Raw genomic sequence first — 20,347 nt, forward strand, 5'->3', positions numbered from 1 at the left:
AGGGATCCCATTATTGGATATTTTTTTGAAATGTACTTTTAAGTTGATTATTTTTTTTTCTCTTATTTTCCATTTTTAACCATTTTGGCCTTTCTTTTTTTAAAATCAGGAGAACTTGGGACGCCTAGGTGGCTCAGCAGTTGAGTGTCTGCCTTTGGCTCAGGGTATGATCCCAGAGTCCTGGGATTGAGTCCCACATCGGGCTCCCTGCATGGAGCCTACTTCTCTCTCTGTGTCTCTGCCTCTCTCTTTCTCCATGTGTCTCATGAGTAAATAAATACTTAAAAAAAAAGTAAAATCAGGAGAACGTCCCTTATTTTTTTCAAGTACTTTTTTTTTTTTTTTTTAAAGATTTTATTTATTCATGAGAGAGAGAGAGAGAAGAGAGAGAGGCAGAGACACAGAGGAGAAGCCGGCCCCATGGAGGAAGCCTGATGTGGGACTTGATCCCGGGACTCCAGGATCATGCCCTGGGCCGAAGGCAGGTGCCAAACCGCTGAGCCACCCAGGGGTCCCTAACTTTTTTTTTTTAATGAATGTATTCTCTTTTTTCTCTCCAAAGTTACCAGTATTTTTAGGTTTCTTCTGTTTCCTGCATCAACTATTTTCCTTTTGTTTGTATGTTTGTTGATGCCTGTCTCTCTCAGAGGTATTCTTGAAATATCTGGTGACTTTTGCCCATCTTTTATTTTCTTTTTTTTTTCCTATCTTTTCATACTTAAGATTGAGCCCCTCAAAACTGATGGAAGCTCTGGTGGTCTCATGGCGATTTGTAATAATGTTGTCAGTCAGTTTGCTTTTTGTTAACTTTCCCCTTGCTGCAGTTTTATTTTTCCCCATTCTGACAGTTGCCATCTTTGATAATTTTATTACACTCTCTCTCATCTACCATTTGATCTCTCTCTTCATTGTCTTGTGAGTTTTTAATCTGTAAAAATTCCTTTATTGGCATTTTGGGTAGGAAGTAGAGATATGAGTTCAGTCCATCCAGTGGAATGAGTCTCTGGTGACAATAAAGTTGGGTTTGGGATTTATCCTGAGTCTGACATGCTTGACCATTACATGTTGTGTCCCAGAAGTGAAGGCCGTCGAGTGTCCTCACTGATGATTTGATCTTGCAGTATCAGCCACAAATACTCCCACTATGGAGGGAGGCCCTATGTAGGAACCTGTATGAACCACCTTTCTTTTTCTTTTTCTTTTTCTTTTTTTTTTTTAAGATTTTATTTATTTATTCATGAGAGACACAGAGAGACAGACAGAGACACAGGCAGAGGGAGAAGCAGGCTCCATGCAGGGAGCCTGACGTGGGACTCGATCCTGGGTCTCCAGGATCACACCCTGGGCTGAAAGCGGCGCTAAACTGCTGAGCCACCCGGGCTACCCATGAACTACCTTTCTAATGGAATTCTAACAACTACCCCAGAATTATGTCCTGACTTAGAAATTTCGGATGGCTTCTGGCCTTCAGAGCCCACTTCCAACTCCTTGTCAGGCCTTCTGTGATCTGACTCCAAGCTGACTTTTCAAAGCCTCTGCTCTACTTTACTCCATTCTACAGTGTGCAGGCCATTGGAGTACCTTGTGTCACATTTACGCCACCATGTCTTTGTCTTCCAGCTTTTTCCCTTGGCTCTGATGGTGCTGCAGTCTCTGAACAAATCACTCCCATTCTGGAAGCCCATCTCAGTAAAGCCTTCTCTCCCAGCTCTACCCCCTAATGAATCATTCCTTTTCCTACAGGGTACCTTGTGTCACTACTTAGCATTTATTTCATCTATATCTCCTTTTACACAAAACACAGATTCACTGATTCCCTCAATGCCCTCTTCCTTACAAAGATGCCATCTGCCACCTGGCCCATATTCCCATTTTCAGCCTTGCCCAGCAAACCTTACTGCATTCCCCAAGCTGACTGAAGCCCAAGTTATTTTCTTTTTAAGATTTTATTTATTCATTTATGATAGAAATAGAAAGGCAGAGACACAGGCAGAGGGAGAAGCAGGCTCCATGCCGGGAGCCCAACGTGGGACTTGATCCCGGGACTCCAGGATCGCCCCCTGGGCCAAAGGCAGGCGCCAAACCCCTGAGCCACCCAGGGATCCCCTAAAGCCCAAGTTAAACTCTGGGCCTGCGAGGCCCTTACAGCCTCCATGCCAAGCCCTCTCTCCTCTGTCATTTCTTCACTTGAGAGAGGAGAGCTATAGGGCCGGTCACAGGTCTCAGGCTTTTTTCTTTTTTTTTTTTAAGATTTTATTTATTCATGAGAGACACACAGAGAGAGAGGCAGAGACACAGGCAGAGGGAGAAGTAGGCTCCATGCAGGGAGCCCAACGTGGAACTCGATCCTGGGTCTCCAGGGTCATGCCCTGGGCCGAAGGCGGCACTAAACCACTGAGCCACCAGGGCTGCCCAGGATCAGGCTTTCTGAGCTGCCAATGAAGTATGGAGGAGCCAGCTCCCACTGTGGGGAGCCTTGATTAATGGAACACAGAGGCCAGGAGGGAGCCTGGCAGGCAAATTCCCCCTTCCTTGCAATCCCTTCTGTGGGGTTTGTCAGGGAAGGTTTTTCCTTTCAAGGTTTCCAGAGAAAGTTAAGCCCACTGAACAAACATGTCCCAAACAACCCATGGGTCTTCCTGGCTCATTGTGAAGCCTGCCTATGAGGTAATCCATTACCTCACATTGCTTTGTAGCTTTCCTTGCTTTCCTTCCCTTTATTCCTCACCCGTCTCCCTGCACATATCCCAAATAAAACATCAGCACTTTAACCCTTGTCTCAGGCTCTGCTTTCCGGAGGACCTAGGTAAGATACTCAAGCATCTGTTAATAAATTTGGCAGTCATGGTTTAATTTTTATTTTTAAGATTTTATTTATTCATGAGAGACAGAGAGAGAGACCGAGACACCGGCAGAGAGAGAAGCAGGCTCCCTGCGGGGAGCCTGATGCAGGACTTGATCCCAGGACTCTGGGATCACTACCTGAGCCAAAAGACGCTCAACCACTGAGCCACCTAGTTCCCCCAGCAGTCCTAGGTTTTAATTGTTCAATCATGTATACAAGAGTGGGAAATACCAGAGCTCTTCCACTGACTTGACATTGAGATCCTACAATACTTATACCTTTAGGAATACAGAAATGTCAATTATATTGAAAAGTTAACAATTTATCAAGAAGTATAGGCTATAGACTTGTAGGTAGGCATTTATTCTGGGGGTTATCTTCACATGACTTGGAAACAGTTTGAGTTTTGGTGTTGTCCCTGACCCAATTGTTCAGATAATACTTCCAAAGTTAGACTCACTTTATCAGATAGTAACAGTTATGCATATTTATGCAAGTTTATAATATTTATGCAAGTATATAATATTGCAGAGTAGAACAAGTTTGCTAAAATTTCTCATTTAACACTTTACCAAATCAAATCTTTTGAACTAATTTTATCTCTTCCTCTGCAACTCTTTACCTCTGAGATGACTTTTTAAGAACAGTAAAATTCATCCTTTTTTAGTGTACAGTTCTGTGAGTTTTGACAAATGCAGTTTTGTAACTAGACCACAACTGAGAACCTTGCCATCATCCCCCAAAATTTCCCTCGTGTCATTTTGTAACTAACTGCTCCTATTACCCTCAGACCCTGGCAACCACTGATCAGTTTTGGTCTATATATATTATTGCCTTTTATAGAATGTCATGTGAGTTTAGTTATACAGTATATATAGCCTTTTAGATGTGACTTCTTTCATTTGGCATATGCTTTTGAGATCCATCTATGTCACTGAGGGGGATCCATAGTCAATTCTCTTTTTGATGCTGAGTTAGTATTCTATTGTATGGATGTACCACAATTTGTTTATCCATCTACAGGTTGATAGAATTCCACTTTTTGACTTTTGAACAAAGTTGCTATTAACATTTGTATACAGGTTTTCATGTGAACATATGTGTTTATTTGCCTTGCAGTGAGACTGCTATGAGGTGTAATTTTATAAGAAACTGCCAAGTTTTTCCAAAATGGCTGTACTATTTGACATCCCCATCAGTTGGGTTATAGGAGTTCCAGTCGCTCACATCCTTACTTGCACTTAGTATTGTCAATTTTTTAATTGTACCTATTTAAATACAGATAAATTACTGTCTCGTGATTTTTAAAAGTCTGAGGTGAGGGGCCTCCTCATGGCTCAGGCAGTTAAGATCTGACTTAATTTTTGGATCAGGTCATGATTTCAGGGTCATGAGATCGAACCCTGTGTGTTAAGCTCAATGCTGGGCATGGAGCCTGCTTAAGATTCTCTCTCCCTCTCCTTCTACCCCTCCCTACCTCCATCTCCAAAAAAATAAATAAATAGAAGTTTGAGATATAATTGACATGATACACTGTTTTTTTTATTATTTTTAAAAATTTATTTATTTATTTTTTTTTATATTTATTCATTCATTCATTCATTCATTCATTCATTTATGATAGAGAGGCAGGGACACAGGCAGAGGGAGGATCAGGCTCCACACCGGGAGCCCGACACGAGACTTGATCCCGGACTCCAGGACCGCGCCCTGGGCCAAACCACTGAGCCACCCAGGGATCCCCTACGCTGTGTTTTTAAATGTACAGTTTGATACTTGACATGTATATAATCATGAAACCACTGCCACAATTAAGACAGAACATATCTATTACCCCCAAAGTTTCCTTGTGTTGTTTTGTAATCCCCTTTTCCACCTGAGGCCCCCTACCTAAGCAATCACTGATCTGCTTTATATAAGCAGAATCATAAAATATGTACTGCTTTTATGTCTGGCCTTTTAAATTCAGGATGATTATTTTGAGATTCATCCATGTTACTGTATGCCACTATAGTTGGTTCCTTTTATTGCCAACTTGTAGTCCATTGTATGTATATACAATTTGTATATCCATTCACTTGATGAACATTTCAGTTGTTTCCAGCTTTGGGGGGGTTACAAATAAGCTGCTAAAAACTGAGCCACTTTAAAAAAAAAGTATTTTTAATCAACTTTATTGATGCATAATTTATAGTCTATAAAATATACTTTTAAAGTGCATAGTTAGATGAATTTTGACAAAGTCACACTCCTTTTGTAATTAACACCACATCAAGATCTAGAACGCTGGCTTCATGACGAAGATTTGCTTGGGGTCCTTTCCAGTACTTGTCTCCCACTCCATTTCCAACAATCACTCTTTTGCTTTCCAGTCCCTCTAAAATAAAATTTTAATTCCTAGAGTTTTGTAGAAAAGGGATCATACAGTAATATATTAAATTCTAGTTCTTGCACTTTTTTTTGCTATGTTTTTAGATTCATTCATGTTGCAAATACAGTTGCAAGTATCAATAACATTACTATTTTTTTTTTCCAGGAAAAAAAAAGCTTTAACATTACTTTTTGTTACTGAGTAGTATTTCCTTGTATGAATTTACTACAATTTGTTTATCCATTGACTGTTGTTGGGCATTGGTTGTTTCCCATTTTTTCTCTTAAGAGAAAGGTTGCTGTGAACATTCATGAACAGGCTTTTGTGCATGTTTTCATTTCTCCTGGATAAATGCCAAGGAATGAAATTGCTGAGTAGAGTAAATACACATTTGATTTTTAAAGAAATTGCTACACTTTTCTATAGTTATACTATTTTTAAAAATTCAGGCCAGCAATACCAGTTGTGTTTGACAACACTTATACTACTAGTTTTTAAAAGTTTAGTTATGTGGGTATGTAGTTAGCAGCTCATTGCGTTTTAAATTTGCACTTATCTATGATGTCAAACATCTCGTGTTGTATTGGCTTGATTCATCTATCTTTTGTAAAGTGTTCAGATGTGACACCCATTTTTTTTATACCCATTCTTAATTAGATTGTTTTTACTGAGTTACAGGCATTCACTTTTTTGCTTTTATTTTTTTATTTTTTTTTAATAATAAATTTTTTATTGGTGTTCAATTTGCCAACATACAGAACAGGCATTCTTTATATAGTGTGGATGGATACCAGTCTTTGGTCAGAGTATCTTTTTCACTTCTATATTCCTACTGTGCTCGAGCCCACGGTTCTCTTTGCTATCCCTTGAATAGGCGAAGGCCTTGGGTGTCTCAGAGCCTGTGAACTCTTTGCTGCCTTCAAGGCTGTTCTCCCAGATACACAGCTTGCTTCCAGACCTCCTCCAGTTACTGTTCTAAGGGCCCTTTCAGGTGAGATCTTAACCATCCTATTTGAAATAGGAATCCCCAGGGCCAGGCATTCCTCCCTTTCCTTGCTTTTCTCCATACCACATATTCACCCAACAACTTACTTCTATTTGTTATTTACCTGTGTAAATTACCTGTTTTCCCGAGTAAAGAAAAATATTGACCAGGATGAGCCCCGGCCATAACATGGAAAATAATTCTTTCCAGCCTACTTAGGGGATTACGTCCTCTCCTGGAGGCTGATACACTTAGGGATGACAGATTTCTGAGCCTGCTAGATGCAGGGCGAGGCTGATTTCATCAGCGTCCTGTCCCCGATCTCTTGAGTACTGGAGGCAAGTCGCGGTCCAGTCGAGGAGGTCGTCCCCAAATGACCGCACCGAGTGCAAGAAGGGAACCAGTCCCGCCGGCCCCGAAGAGGACTGCAGCGGAGACGTCATCCTGGCCAACGCTGCTCTTTGCCTAGGAGGAAACCGACGTGGGAGACCAGGAGACCTCAGCGTCCAGCCTCGGCACCTAATCGTCCCCGTCGCCGGAAGTGAAGGACGGGCCCCGCTTCCGGAAAGCGAGAGCTGTTTCCGAGGGGAAGGTCTTCCGGACGGACCCGGGGCGCGCGCGCTGTGGGTCCCGGCGGGCCGGGCCGGAGGGGGCTAGGGGCGGGGACGGCCGCCCCCCTCGCTGACGTCGCGAAAGGACCGAGGAGCGCTACTAAGAGGGACCTGGGCCCGGGGCGCGCAGGTAAATGGACTCTTCGCGGCGGGCTGAAGGGACAGAGGAAGGAGTCGGAGTTCTGCCTGTCGGAGGGCAGAGCCTTGAAACTGGGGAGGCCGCAGCGCGGGCGCGGGACGCATGCGCATGCGTCTCGAGCGGAGGAGGGGGAGGCTTCTCCGACGGAGGGTCTGAGGGCTGCAGAGCTCGAGCGGCGGAAGGACCCGCTGTGGTTTCTGTGGAGAGAGAGGCTCGCTGCTCCTGCCGCGGGCGCGTGGGACGGGGGCGCCCCGCTGGGGGAGAGCGCCTGGGTGTTGGCGGGAAGCGGGCGGGGCCGGGCGGGGCCGGGCGGGGCGGACACCTAAGAGGTCGAGTCGTCGGCGCTCTGGGTTAGCTGTTGCGGTGGAGCGAGAGGCAGGTGCCCAGCGGTGATTCCGAGTTATATTTGGACTTTTGCTAGGGCTCCTTTTTCCTTAGTGTGAACCCATAAACGGCGAAGAGGGGTTTTTCATGATTATACGTCTTCCTATATTGTGTGGTCACTGTAGAAGATTCAGAAGCCACATTTTTTCCCCACATTTTTTTTAAGAAGATGAAAATTACTAATAATCCTACCACCCGAGATGGCCATAATTTGGTCTGTTTCATGTTTTTGATTTCCGTGTGCATCTTTTTTTGTGTAATTGGGAATATATTCGTTTTATGTTTCGGTATCTTTTTTTTTTTTTTTTTTTTTTTCCCCTGCTGGACATGACCATGCCAATAAAGATTGAATTACCGTGTGCCAGGACATTATTCACATATACTGTTTTTTTCCTAACAGAAAGTCATGTAATTCTCCCAAGTCAGAGATAACTCTTTGGTGTAGTTTCCTTTCAGTAAAATTTTTAGACACTTTTTGGAGAAGCCCGCTATTTATGCTACATTTTATGTTTTGTTTTTCACTCAGATGTTTTTACTCAATGTCCTTTAAAAAAAATTATTTATTTATTCATTCATTCATTCATTCATTCATTCATTCATGAGAGACACAAGCAGAGGGAGAAGCAGGCTCCCCCGCCAGGAGCGGATGCAGGACCCGATCCTGGGATCAGGGACCTGAGCGGAAGGCATGCGCCCAACCGCTGAGCCACTCAGGCGTTCCTACTCCATGTTCTTTATTGCTGTTTTCACACATCCTTAACTGCTCTTCAAGACCAGCTTTTTTTTTTTTTTTTTTTTTTTTTTTTTAAGATTTATTTATTTATTTATTCATGAGAGACACAGACACAGGCAGAGGGAGAAGCAGGCTCCATGCAGGGAGCCCGACGTGGGACTCGATCCCAGGTCTCCAGGATCACACCCTGGACTGAAGGCAGCGCTAAACCGCTGAGCCACCTGGGCTGCTCTCAAGACCAGTTTTTAATGGTTGTCTAGTCACGACAAATCCTGTTATTAGCTAGCTAGTTTTTGTTTTGTTTTGTTTTTTGTTTTTAAGATTTTATTTATTTATTCATGAGAGACACACAGAAAGAGAGGCAGAGACACAAGCAGAGGGAGAAGCAGGCTCCATGCAGGGAGCCTGACATGGGACTCAATCCGGGGTTTCCAGGATCACGCCCTGGGCCAAAGGTGGGGCTGAGCCGCTGAGCCACCCGGGCTGCCCAGCTAGGTAGTTTGTTTTCAATTTTTTGCTATTAAGATGATGAGAAGGACATCTAATTACATAAATTTTCAGGTTTTTAAATTATTCCTGGAAAACAGTCCTAGAAATGGAGCCTACCATGTAAAAGGATAAAATGAATTTATCATTATAAATCCTCACCAAAATATCTTAAGACTGAAATTGTTTTAAAAGTCAGATTTTTGCAATACTTAATTTTTCAAGAATATGGTTGTCTTTCTAGTTAGTCAAGTTCTTGTCATCTGTTTCTTTAGGTCTTTGTCCTTATTAATCTAAGAAAGGGCTAGTACTGATTTTTTAGTAATTATACCCTCTCTGCTTAAATGTCATGTGTAAAATGAGTATCTTTGAATCAAGTGTCATCCTTTCTTCAATAAAATCATTTTCTTAATATTTGTGTCTAGGTTCTACTTAAAATATACATAAAATGGTAAGACCAGAAAGCTAAAAAGGCTAAGCTGGAGTGAGGTTTCATTAATACCATAAGTAACCTATGTTCTAAAAAATTCCTAACATTCTGCTTCTACTTGTCTGTTAGAGAAGTTGCCCCTCAGCCATGCATCAGATCCTGTCTGTACAAGCAGGAGACCTGTACAGCCTTGATTCTTTCTGAGGAATGGAAAAGGAAGCTAGAAACAACTCAGCGGGGTAGGAAGACAACATCTCATGAGGATGCCAGATATGCTTTGGGGATGGATTCTTCTAGTTTAATAGTTTTGTCATTATTAAAATAATTTTTATTTGTTAGCAAGGATATTTTTTAGAGAATTATAATGTTAACTTTTAAACAAATGAAGTCTTTTGGTCTTTTTGGTTTTATGCAAATAGAATCCTGCCTATGAAATGCAGTTAACACATCAGCTGGACCTATTTCCTGAATGCAGGGTGACCCTTCTATTATTTAAAGATGTAAAAAATGCTGGAGATTTGAGAAAAAAGGCCATGGAAGGTGCTATTGATGGTTCATTAATAAACCCTAAGGTGGTAAGTACAAGTGAGAATAGAGGAACTATAAGGAGGCATTTAAGAATATGTTAATTTTTCATGATGTTATAGGTTAGCCTAAAATTGTCATCTTTGGGTAAAGTTTCTTGTCCAAGTTGTGGAGTCAGACTAGGCCAGCCTTGAATTTAACATTCAGTAGAAGCCAAAGTGCCAGGACCTTCCTCAGGAGATATGAAAGGTTGTGGTCTGGCTCTGGTATAACAACAATGCCTGGATCTTCATCTTCTCATCTGAACTAGAAAAATTTCTGGACAGGATTCAAAGGGGCACCTGCACCCCAATGTTTATAGCAGCAGTCAAAATGCGGGAAGAGATGAGATGTCCATACACAGATAAGGGAGATGTGATATACACACAATGGAATATTACTCAGCCATCAAAAAGAATGAAATCTTTTTTGCCATTTATAGCAGTGTGTGTTAAGTGAAACAATTCTGTCAAAGACAAATACCATATGATTTCATTCATACGTGTAATTTAAAAAACAAAACATGAACATAGGGGAAGGGAAGGAAAAATAAAATAGGATGAACATAGAGAGGGAGCCAAACCATAAGAGATGCTGAACTCTAGGAAACAAACTGAAGGTTGCTGGAGGGAGGTGGGTAGGGAATGGGCTAGATGGGTGCTGGGCATTAAGGAGGGCACTTGATGTAATGAGCACTGGGTGTTATATGCAACTGATGAATCACTAAATTCTACCCCTGAAACTAATAATGCAGTATATGTAAACAAAATTGAATTTTAAAAGTAAATAAAAAATTTAAAAAGATGTTAGTTTAAAAAAAAAAAAAAGATCTCTTCACAAGAGGCATGCATTGTGGTTAGGAGCACACACTGGGGAACCATGGCAGCAGGATTTAATCCCAGCTCTGCTACTTAGGACTTTAAGCAAGTGATGGCTGACGTTTAGAGAATGCTTATTACTCTGTTCCTGCCATTGTTCTAAGTGCCTCCTCTATACCAACTCATTCAATTTTCACAACAACCCTGTGAAGTAACTACTATGACTATCTGCATCTAACAGATGAAATTAAGCAATTTGCCCAAGTCCCCTTGGTGATAAATGACAGAGCTAGGATTTAAGCCCATACAGTCTTTGCTTTGGTTTCCTCATCTACTGCACATGGATAATAATACGGATTTCATAGGATAGTTTTAAGAATTAAAATAATACACGTAAAATATTTAGAATATGGCTTTTCCCATGATATTAGTCCTCAATAAATGTTATTTAAAACTTTTTTTACTATTTGTCTTGCAGCTTTAAAATTCTATGATTTTTCTGAACACCCAGTAATTTTGAAAACATAGTCCATAGAAATTCTGATGACTAAAACAGCCTGACATTGGAGTTACCAAAGATAAGACATGTATCTCCAGGATGCTTCAGATTCTCCATGTGCAATTCTTTTTGTTCTCTTTGGTAGATTGTGGATCCATTTCAGATACTTGTTGCAGCAAACAAAGCAGTTCATCTCTACAAACTAGGAAAAATGAAGACAAGAACTCTATCAACTGAAATTATTTTCAACCTTTCCCCAAATAACAATGTAATTAATATGTATTTCATTTTATTTCTGTTAACTTTGTCATGATAATGGGTGTTCCCTAGGGTTGGAGGCTAAACTCCTATAAACCTTTTGTTGGTAACAAACTAAAATAATCGTTAAGAGAGTTCTGGACAGAGTTGAGATTTAGCACTGCCTCCTGCTAGACAAATAAGCTTTGCAGTCTTCTCACATTTGAGTAAACAAAAGCTTAGGTACATTAAATGAGGATAGTTTTATCTGTCTTTCTTACCATATAATAGGGTCAGGAAGATCCCTCTAAATAATACAGACATTTAAATGGTAAAACAGTAAGCATGGATATTTGTGTGTTATCGTGCACATCTTTTACTCTCTCTATAAACTTCTTGAGGATAGGAATCCATGTCTTTTCCATAGCCAGAAGCTTGCCAGTTACCTGGAACAGCCCTTACCATGTCACTCACATACCCGGAGCACAGAGTTCAAGGTTTGAGATACTGATAGTAACCAGTTACTGAGGTGAAGACAGCCCATCTATGGCACATAAAAAATACCTGAAGTTTTGCTGATGAAACTTTAGTATTACTGCTACTATTAACACAACCAGATTCTAATATCATCAATTGAATAAACATCAGTTGGACTTGTTCCTCTTTTGGCTACAGTTCCAGGGAGAAACAAATACGCTCCTGAGGAAGGCCAGGAAACAAGACAGAAATCCAAATGTTCTAAGATAAATAGTATAGTGGGAATAATCATTCAAACCTAGGGAAACAGCAAAGAAGCAACCCATGTAAGAGGGTGCAGCGAGGAGTGCCGTGTACACTGGACAGCGAAGGATGAGGGGACTCCTGGCAGAGGACAGAGTTTGAGAACAGGAAAAAAATGTGAAAGGATGGGACCCCCACACGGTCCAGGCTGGCTAGAAGGTAGGCATGCATGACTGGAGGGTCACCAGGGACTAGAGGGAGTGGGTGTTTGTATGCCATGCCAAGAAGTGGGCTTGACTGTGCAGGAAGGAGGTGCAGCTGTGAGCAGAGTGGTCTAGAGGCAGAGCTGGCAGCTGGTGGAAGGGCTGTTGAACAGAAACACTGTAGGTGGAGAGAACCATTAGGATATGGAGAATAAGAACCTGATCAGAGAGGGAGGAGGCCGATGGGGAGATATCTCAGACACAGAAACTACTGATTTTTTGTCTTTTTTTTTTTTCCTTAGATTTCAGAAGCTTTAAAAAAATTTGGTATCTCAGCAAAAGACACTTCAGTTCTAATTGTTTACATTGAAGAGGGAGAAAAACAGATAAATCAAGAAGACCTAATATCTCAGGTAGAAGGTCATCAAGTTTCTCTGAAAAACCTTCCTGACATAACAAATATTACAGAAGTCAAAAAGGTTTGTAAATCTATTTTTAGAAAAAGTGTGCTAGATGAATAATACTGATTCTGTTTGCTTACTGATCACCAGTGCTTGTTTTTTTTTTTAACTTTTAAGAAAGGTTAATATAATTAAGAATTACTTAAAAAATAATTATAGAAGCTAAGAATTAGGAGATGGAGGTTTATTTAAAATATAGTTAGAAATTTAGTTGATAAGGGGCACCTGGGTGGCTCAACTGAGCGTTTGCCTTCGGCTTAGGTCATAATCCCAGGGTCCTGGGATCTAGCCCCACATCTGGCTCCCTGCTCAGTGAGGAGCCTGCTTTTCCCTCTCCTTCTGCTGTTCCCCCTGCTTGTACTCTCTCACTCTCTCACTTGCTCTCTCTCAAATAAATAAAATCCTAAAAAAAAAAAAAAAAGTTGATGAAAGCATTCTCTAAGGATAAATGTATTCTGTATTTTACACTTCAAATGCACTGTATAGGCTTGATCTTTAATGTCTAGATGTACACTTTTAAAATTGGTACAATTTAGTTTCTGTGTTTAGAGGGTTATAACCATAACTGCAATTTAAAGGGAACTTTTGACATAAGTGATGAATTGCCATCTACTTTGGCATATTTTAATCACGTTCGTGACTTGTGATTTCATACCATTATCCCAGTAGTTAAATAAAAAATAATTTAACTCATACATGTTTGTATAATGAAAATGAATAGTACATGAATATATTAGCATGCTAATATATTATGTATAATTAATATATTAATATATAATTAATATATCGTGATTATTATATAATTTTATATAATATATTCTATATATTATGTATTATATGATATATAATTATAATATATAATTAATATATATTAATGTATAATGTATAATGCTAATATATTATGATTTGTCTTCTATTTTTACAGATATATAAACTATCTTCACAAGAAGAAAGTATTGGAACGTTATTGGATGGCATCATTTGTAGAATGTCAACAAAAGATGTTTTGTGAAATGACAGAAATATTAGATATTGTCAGCATTTCTTTTTAAAAAGTGGAGTTTTCTTTCTTGATTAAAAAATGTATATATGTTCAATCGTAGAAAACACAGTGGTACAACAAAGGAAAAAAAAGCCACGCCTAATCTTCTCTCTTAATATTTTAAAAGATAGCCACTGTTGCTATTATGTGTTCTCGTCTTCCGATCTGTTTCTATTCAAATATATTTCATCTTTATAAAATTGGAATAATTGGGTGTTTCCTAGGTTCTTGCCTCAGTGATTTTATATTCATCAGCTCATATCCCTGCCCTTACTTCTGGCTGTTCCAGCATTTCCCTTCTAAGCCTCCCAGTTCCAAGGGTTTTACATACAAGAATTTATTTGTCATAACCTTACGAGGTAAATACTAGTATTACCACTGTTTTACACACAAGGCAACTAAAAAATTACACAAATAAGTAACTTGCTCAAGGTCATACAGCTAATATAAAGCCATGTTTTAGAAATGGTTTGGGTTTTCTTTTCCTACTTTATCTTCTATTTTGATTGCAGCAGTTAAGACAGCCTTGGTCAGGGGTCAGCAAACTTTTCTATGAAGGGCCAGATAGTAAATATTTCCAGCTTTGCAGGCCATAACCTCAACTCTTGCTGTCATGGTGCAGAGGCATCCACAGGTCATAAATGCTGCGTATACCTGTGTTTTGGTGAAACTCAGTTGACAAAAAGAAGTAGTGGGCAGGATTTGACCTGAGGTCCATACTTTGTGGACTTCTGGGTTAGGTTAGGCTTCGATTAAAGTCCCTAAGGCTCACTGGTTTCACAGGACAAAAGTTTGTGTCATGCATAGTCTGCATAGTCTGCATAGCCCGCATGAAGCAGTAAACACACAGGGCAGTGACTCAAGAACTTTATCTCCAAAGCTAGTCACGTGGTCCTGCCAACCTCACAAAGGACAGAAGTGTGATCCTGCCACGTGCCAGAAAGCAGGGAGGTGGAAATACTTAGTGATTTCTATCATCATAAATAATAAAGCACATAAGTACATTTCTTGCAGGTAGTGTGCTTAACATTTTATACACATTACCTCATTTAGTCCTTACTACAATCCCAAGAGATTTTTACTAGCAAGGAACTAGATCTAGTCTCTGAAGTCTATTTCAAAAAATTTCAAACCTGCAAGACAATTAACAGTACAATAAAAGTCCACATACCTTTCATGTGAATTCACTATGTGTTAACATTTTCCTAAACTAGTTTGCTCTTGCCTCTGGCTCTCCTGTCTGTACTCCGGTGTACACATACTTTTGCTGACTGATTTGAAAGTAAGTTGCAGACCTGGCACTTCAGCCTATACAGTGTTTAGTTATCATACCTCATATCCTTTAAAGTAAACCTCTTAAGAATAATGACATTTTTTGAGGAGCACCCTTGATGTCTTTCAGAATCCCACACTATTTGGATTCGTTGATGATTTAAGTCAGTTTAAATATTTTTGGGAGTAAGAGTAGGTAAGTTTTGTGTCCTTGCCATTGTGTGTTATCAGGAGGCACATGAGGGCTGGCCCGTCACTGCTGATACAGAGTTTGATCAGCTGCTTAAGGTGGTGCCTCGCCCAGACCTGCCCATTCAGAGGCATCTCTTCCCCTGATGCAGTGTTTCAGCTACCCCAGGCTACAAGTCTGGCCCTGTGTTCCTAACATCTCCAGCATACTACCCCTCCCGTGCCATCACTCACATTCTTTTTATTGACGTGTAAAATGTCACATACGTACTTATTCTCCTATTTTTACACATTTATGTTGCCTTCAATGTTTCACTTTTCCAAATAAATCTTTGTACATGTTTCCCTTTCTTTAGGATAGCTTCTCTGAAGTGGAATTATGGGGGGGGGGGGGGGAGTTGAACTCATTAGAGACTTTTCAGAGCAGGAAGGTGCCATTCTGCACCCCCATCCTTGCTGCTGGTTTGCTGACAGCAGCTACCCTGAACTCCCATCACAGTATCCAGGAAAGCACAACCTAGTTTGGTTGGTCTCAGAATGAGCAATTTGTATTTGTCAAATTTGCCTGCTATTGACCTTTCCATAGTCCTTAGTGCCACTGACCTCCCACACTCTCCTCCAAATCACCCTTCAACTATTTCCCCGCCTCCCTGTCTGGAGGCTGACCTATATGGCAGCAAGAGGACTCTTCTCTTTGGCTTCTGCTTGGGTTTGGCCAGCGAGAGGCCTGCAGGAGTCTGGAGAGGGGAAGAGAGGCAGCACATTCTCCTGACTCCTCCCTACAAGCTCACATGAGCTGGCTTTGTCCCTGAACCTTTCAATACCTGGGTCAGGTGCCTTTCACCTCTCCCACCTCCGAGAAATAACACACCTGGTTCTTGCACCATTCTCGGTCCCTCTCAACCCACCATACCTTCAGAATTAGCCCCTTTGATCATCTGCATAAAATCTGCTGAAGTTACCCTAATTGAGTGTTGGGGCCTGATACCCTCTCATTGTCTCAATTAGTTGAAAAGTTACAGAACATTTCTGTAGAGCTAGAATCATTGTCCTAGGATTTCCGAACACCTTACCAAGGATGACCCATTCACTGTCTTCTTCCCTTGAAAGGATATTTCCATTCATCATGATTTTCTTCCATTCATCTTCTTTAAATGGTAAGTTGTCAGTAGAAGTTTAGGGCATTGGCCTGGCATCAGGTTACTGGGAGCCCTGACAAGATGTTAGGGGAGATTCTGGGAACTAAGTTAAACGAAGCTGAGTTGATTGTCTCTTCTCCCTGAGACTTCCAAATGCAATGCCACTTCCTGTCCATCTCACTGGCACATTTCTGGGCTGCAGTAGTGCAGTGGGGAATGTTTTTCAGAGATAGAAGCATGGAGTTTAGTGACATGTTCCTCTTAAATCCACAGCCTTTGGAACAATGGTGAGTCTCTGAGGCCCTGGATAGGAGATCTCAGCTTTTCTGGCCTTGGTTTCCTATTTGTAAAATGGGGACATTAATGTCTTTAGTACTTAGGTTGTCAGGAATATCAAATTGTAGAGCACAGGAAAATAGCTTCCTCACAGTGCCAGGCATCTCATTTCTCAGTAAACAGCAACAATCTCTTCTCTTTATGCAGTGGCACCAGTGCTGAGGCAGATAGTTAAAAAATAGGACTCATTGATGGCGGGGAAAGTAAAACAGTGTAGCCACTTTGGACAACAGTATGGCAGTTCCTTAAAATGTTAAACATAAAATCACCATCTGACCCAGAAATTCCACTCCTAGGTGTATATCCAATAGAACTGAAAACAGGTGCTCAACCCAAAACCTGTTCACCAATGTTCATAACACACAATAGTCAAGGGGATCCCTGGGTGGCGCAGCGGTTTAGCGCCTGCCTTTGGCCCAGGGCGCGATCCTGGAGACCCGGGATCGAATCCCACGTCGGGCTCCCGGTGCATGGAGCCTGCTTCTCCCTCTGCCTGTGTCTCTGCCTCTCTCTCTCACTGTGTGCCTATCATAAATAAATAAAAAATTAAAAAAAAAATTAAAAAAAAACACACAATAGTCAAAAGGTGGGAATGAATAAACAACGTGGGATATCCCTACCATGGAATATTACGCGGCCATCAAGAGCAATGACCTATTGACACATGCTACGTGTGTGAGCCTTGAAAACAAAGTGAGAGCAGCCCTGGTGGCTCAGCAGTTTAGCGCCGCCTTCAGCCCAGGGCATGATCCTGAAGTCCCGGGATCGAGTCCCACGTTGGGCTCCTTGCATGGCACCTGCTTCTCCCTCTGCCTGTGTCTCTGCCTTTATCTCTCTCTCTGTGTCTCACGTGAATAAAGTAATAAAATCTTTAAAAACCAACAACAACAAAGTGAAAAGCTCAACACAAAAGTTTGCATATCACATGATTCCATTTAAATGACATATACAGAAAGCCAGTTAGCTGTTGCCAGGGTCTGGTGAGAGGAGGAAGAGAGAGTGACTACATGGAGGCCAGGGGGTTTCTTCTGGGGTGTGGACATACTTTGGAACCAGGTAGAGGCGGCAGTTGCACAGCATCGTGAGTGTGCTGAAGCCACTGAATTGCACACACTACAACAGGTAATTAAAACATGAAATAATAGAATAAACACATCTGCCTTACCTTTAGGAGTTCATGATCTTAACTTGGTGCCTTTAGATTCCCAGGTCCGGCTAAGGCAGAGCCAGGTAGATTCCCAAGCCTCCGTTTCGCCATCTGAAGGCAGGAGCCTGGAGCCTCAGCACACTCCAGGCTTCATGGTTTACACAGAGAATGACCCGTAAGTCCTCCATCTGGAGACAGCTGCGGCCAGCATCTAGTACAATCACTCAGATGTTTCTCTCTGCATGCTGTGTCTGGCAGTTTTGAGTTATATTTTTCCAAAAATAAGATTTTTTTTGTAAGACTTCATTTATTTGACAGAGAGCACAAGCAAGGGGAGCTGCAGGCGGAGGCAGAGGGAGAAGCATCTCCCAGCAGAGCAGGGGGCCTGAGGCAGGACTCGATCCCAGGCCCCTGGGATCATGACCTGAGTCAAAGGCAGACGCTTCACTGACTGAGCCACCCAGGTGTCTACCAAAATGAGTTAAAACCTACTGTTTTATAGTCTTTTATTTCTTGGAGTTATATTTTGACCCCCCCACCCCATGTCAATAAATCTCATTTTTATGGCTGTGAGGAAGGATGAAAAGCCTGAATGGAAACGAAGGCCCCTGAGTTTTGAGGAGGCCACAGGAGCCACAGGCCACAGGAGCCCGGTGAGAGTACAGAGAGAGTACAGGCCTGGGGACAGACCACAGAACTCTGGTCCTTCACTTTGACTATTAGGGTTTTGACTGGTTAATATTAGACTCGCTAGGAAAACTCCACTGTACTTTGGAGTCCTCTGTCCCTCCCTTTTGATTCCTCGTTCAAATTTTGCTTAACATTGAAATGTTAAAATGTACAAAATCATGGCTCACCCCTCAGATTTCATGTTAAACTCTACCCCTGTGGCCTTGTTGAGTGCCAAAGACCTGGCATGTCAGCAGTCTCCATTCACTGGGCCCAGACCCCAGCCGCCAGGCCTCAAGATGGTACCACTAGGGGCAGCCATGATCTTTCTCTCCAAGTCTGACTCTCTCCAGCACCTCTAGTTCTTCTAGAAATGTGGTTGTCATCCCTGACCCCTTCCTTGTCCTTATTGCCATTTGGGTCATTATAAACTCCTGCCATTTCAGCCCCCAAAATGCACCTACGAGTGGGCTGCTTCTCACCATCTGGGTCCCCTCACTTGGGTCCAAGCCACCACTGACTCTTGTAGGGCCTCTGCTGGCCCATGTGGCTCCTTAGTGGACATAGAACAAGGTACCCCTTTCACACAGTCACAGCCCATTAGATACACAGCCCAGTGGGCAGTGATGCTTTTGAGCAAATAAGAAACGGGTCCCTTTTCTTTGGCCAGACTCAGCTCTGTGGTAGGACTCCGGTTTGGCGAGTGCAAGAGGGCCCTATTTTTGTTGGGACTAGCCCTTCCGGGCCAGGTGCTCTTGGACAGAGAGCAACCTGCGTATCTGTACCTAGCCTGTGGGGTGGGGAATATGTGCTTCCACGACTGTCTCCTCCCATTCAACTCTCCAGATGTAGCCAGAGCAACACTCGTGCACGCACACATGCACGTACACAAGTACACACACCCCTGCTTACATTACTCCCCGGGTAAAAGCATATGGGTGGCCTCCCGCCGCTTTTGGAGTAGAGTCCAAACTCCATACCTGGGAGGACAGGCCCCTCGCGTCCAGGCCCTAGGCGCCCTCACCTCCCTGTCCCTCCCTCCTTGGCCATGTTGGCCAACTTTCCCGGAAGACCTCGCCTTTGTCCCGCAGCCTCAAGGTCTTCACGCCTCCGCTCCCGCAGCCCTGCAGCCCCGCAGCCCCGCCCCGCGGGTGTGAGAGGCTGCGGGGCTCCCCGCGCCCGGTGGCAGGAGGTCCGAGGGCCTCCCAGCGCCGACGTCCTGGGTGTGCCGGGCCCTCTGCTCCCGGCCGCCTGCCCACGTGGCCCACAGGAGCGTCCCATGCTTGCATATGCTTGAGGGGCGCTGTGACCCTGGCTTCAGGAGCTGGGGGGCTTCACCGTGCGTCGGGGTGAGGGGCGAGCGGAGAGGCGCACCGGAGTCTTGGAGGTGGGGGAAGCAGCCCCCCTCGACAGCATATATGTGTCCCAGAGAAGGGATTTTTCTGTTTTGTTGTCCCCTGCTTTAGTTGATCTCAGTGCAAAAAATTTCACAGCTGCTACAGCACAGACCATGACTAAGGAGCAGAACGTACAGCAGGTGCACCCCAGGCTGTGCCCATTAGCTGCATGGCAGCGTTGCTCTAGGTGAAGAGGTCGCCAGGCACTTAGTACTTGAATCCTGCACAAGAGTACCAAGAAAAGAAGGAAGGGAAAGGAGGGGATCACAGGGGAGGGGAGAAGAAATAGGAGGGAGGGAAGGAAGGAAGGAAGGAAGGATGGAAGGAAGGAAGGAAGGAAGGAAGGAAGGAAGGAAGGAAGGAAGGAAGGGAGGGAGGGAGGGAGGGAGGGAAGAGGAGGGAAGGAAGGAAAGGAAGGAAGGAGGGAAGGAAGGAAAGAGAATGAGGGAAGGAGGGAAAGGAGGGGAGGAGGGGAAGGAAGGAAAGGAAGGGAAAGGAAAGAAGGAAAGGAAAGGAAAGGAAAGGAAAGGAAAGGAAAGGAAAGAAAGGAGGAAGGAGGGAAGGAAGGAAAAGAAGGAAGGAGGGAAGGAAGGAAAAAGAAGGAGGGAACGAAGGAAGGGAGGGGAGGAAGGAAAGGAAGGAAAGGAAAGGAAGGAGGGAAGGAAGGAAA

At 42.8% G+C, this 20,347-nt stretch overlaps 1 protein-coding gene and 1 long non-coding RNA gene across 3 annotated transcripts; one reads left to right on the plus strand and one right to left on the minus strand.

Annotated features, from left to right (window-relative positions):
- Positions 1-9,418: 9,418 nt before the first annotated feature.
- Positions 9,419-13,737, plus strand: TPRKB (TP53RK binding protein). The gene is made up of 4 exons (XM_025453596.3): positions 9,419-9,559; positions 11,011-11,133; positions 12,328-12,504; positions 13,412-13,737. The coding sequence occupies exons 1-4, from the start codon at positions 9,419-9,421 to the stop codon at positions 13,496-13,498; spliced, it is 528 nt and encodes a 175-aa protein (XP_025309381.1). The 3' UTR covers positions 13,499-13,737.
- Positions 10,036-20,015, minus strand: LOC112664222 (uncharacterized). Of its 2 annotated transcripts, none has more exons than XR_003139583.3 (3): positions 17,630-20,015; positions 16,063-16,989; positions 10,036-11,067 (listed from the first exon to the last, which is right to left on the minus strand). It is a non-coding gene; the product is annotated as an uncharacterized LOC112664222 (long non-coding RNA). The 2 variants fall into 2 exon arrangements; XR_003139584.3 differs by having other exon boundaries at positions 16,063-16,622; positions 17,630-20,014.
- Between the last annotated feature and the right edge of the window lie 332 nt (positions 20,016-20,347).

This window comes from Canis lupus, chromosome 17, assembly GCF_003254725.2.
Source record: "Canis lupus dingo isolate Sandy chromosome 17, ASM325472v2, whole genome shotgun sequence".
In the NCBI taxonomy this organism is placed as follows: Eukaryota; Metazoa; Chordata; class Mammalia; order Carnivora; family Canidae; genus Canis; species Canis lupus.

What these genes read in the sequence shown, in the direction of transcription:
- TPRKB (XM_025453596.3), top strand. Translation starts at nt 9,419, where the DNA reads ATGCAGTTAACACATCAGCTGGACCTATTTCCTGAATGCAGGGTGACC. An exon ending in CATTAATAAACCCTAAGGTG is followed by an intron (nt 9,560 to 11,010) that starts GTAAGTACAAGT and finishes TCTCTTTGGTAG; the next exon opens with ATTGTGGATCCATTTCAGAT. An exon ending in ATATTACAGAAGTCAAAAAG is followed by an intron (nt 12,505 to 13,411) that starts GTTTGTAAATCT and finishes CTATTTTTACAG; the next exon opens with ATATATAAACTATCTTCACA.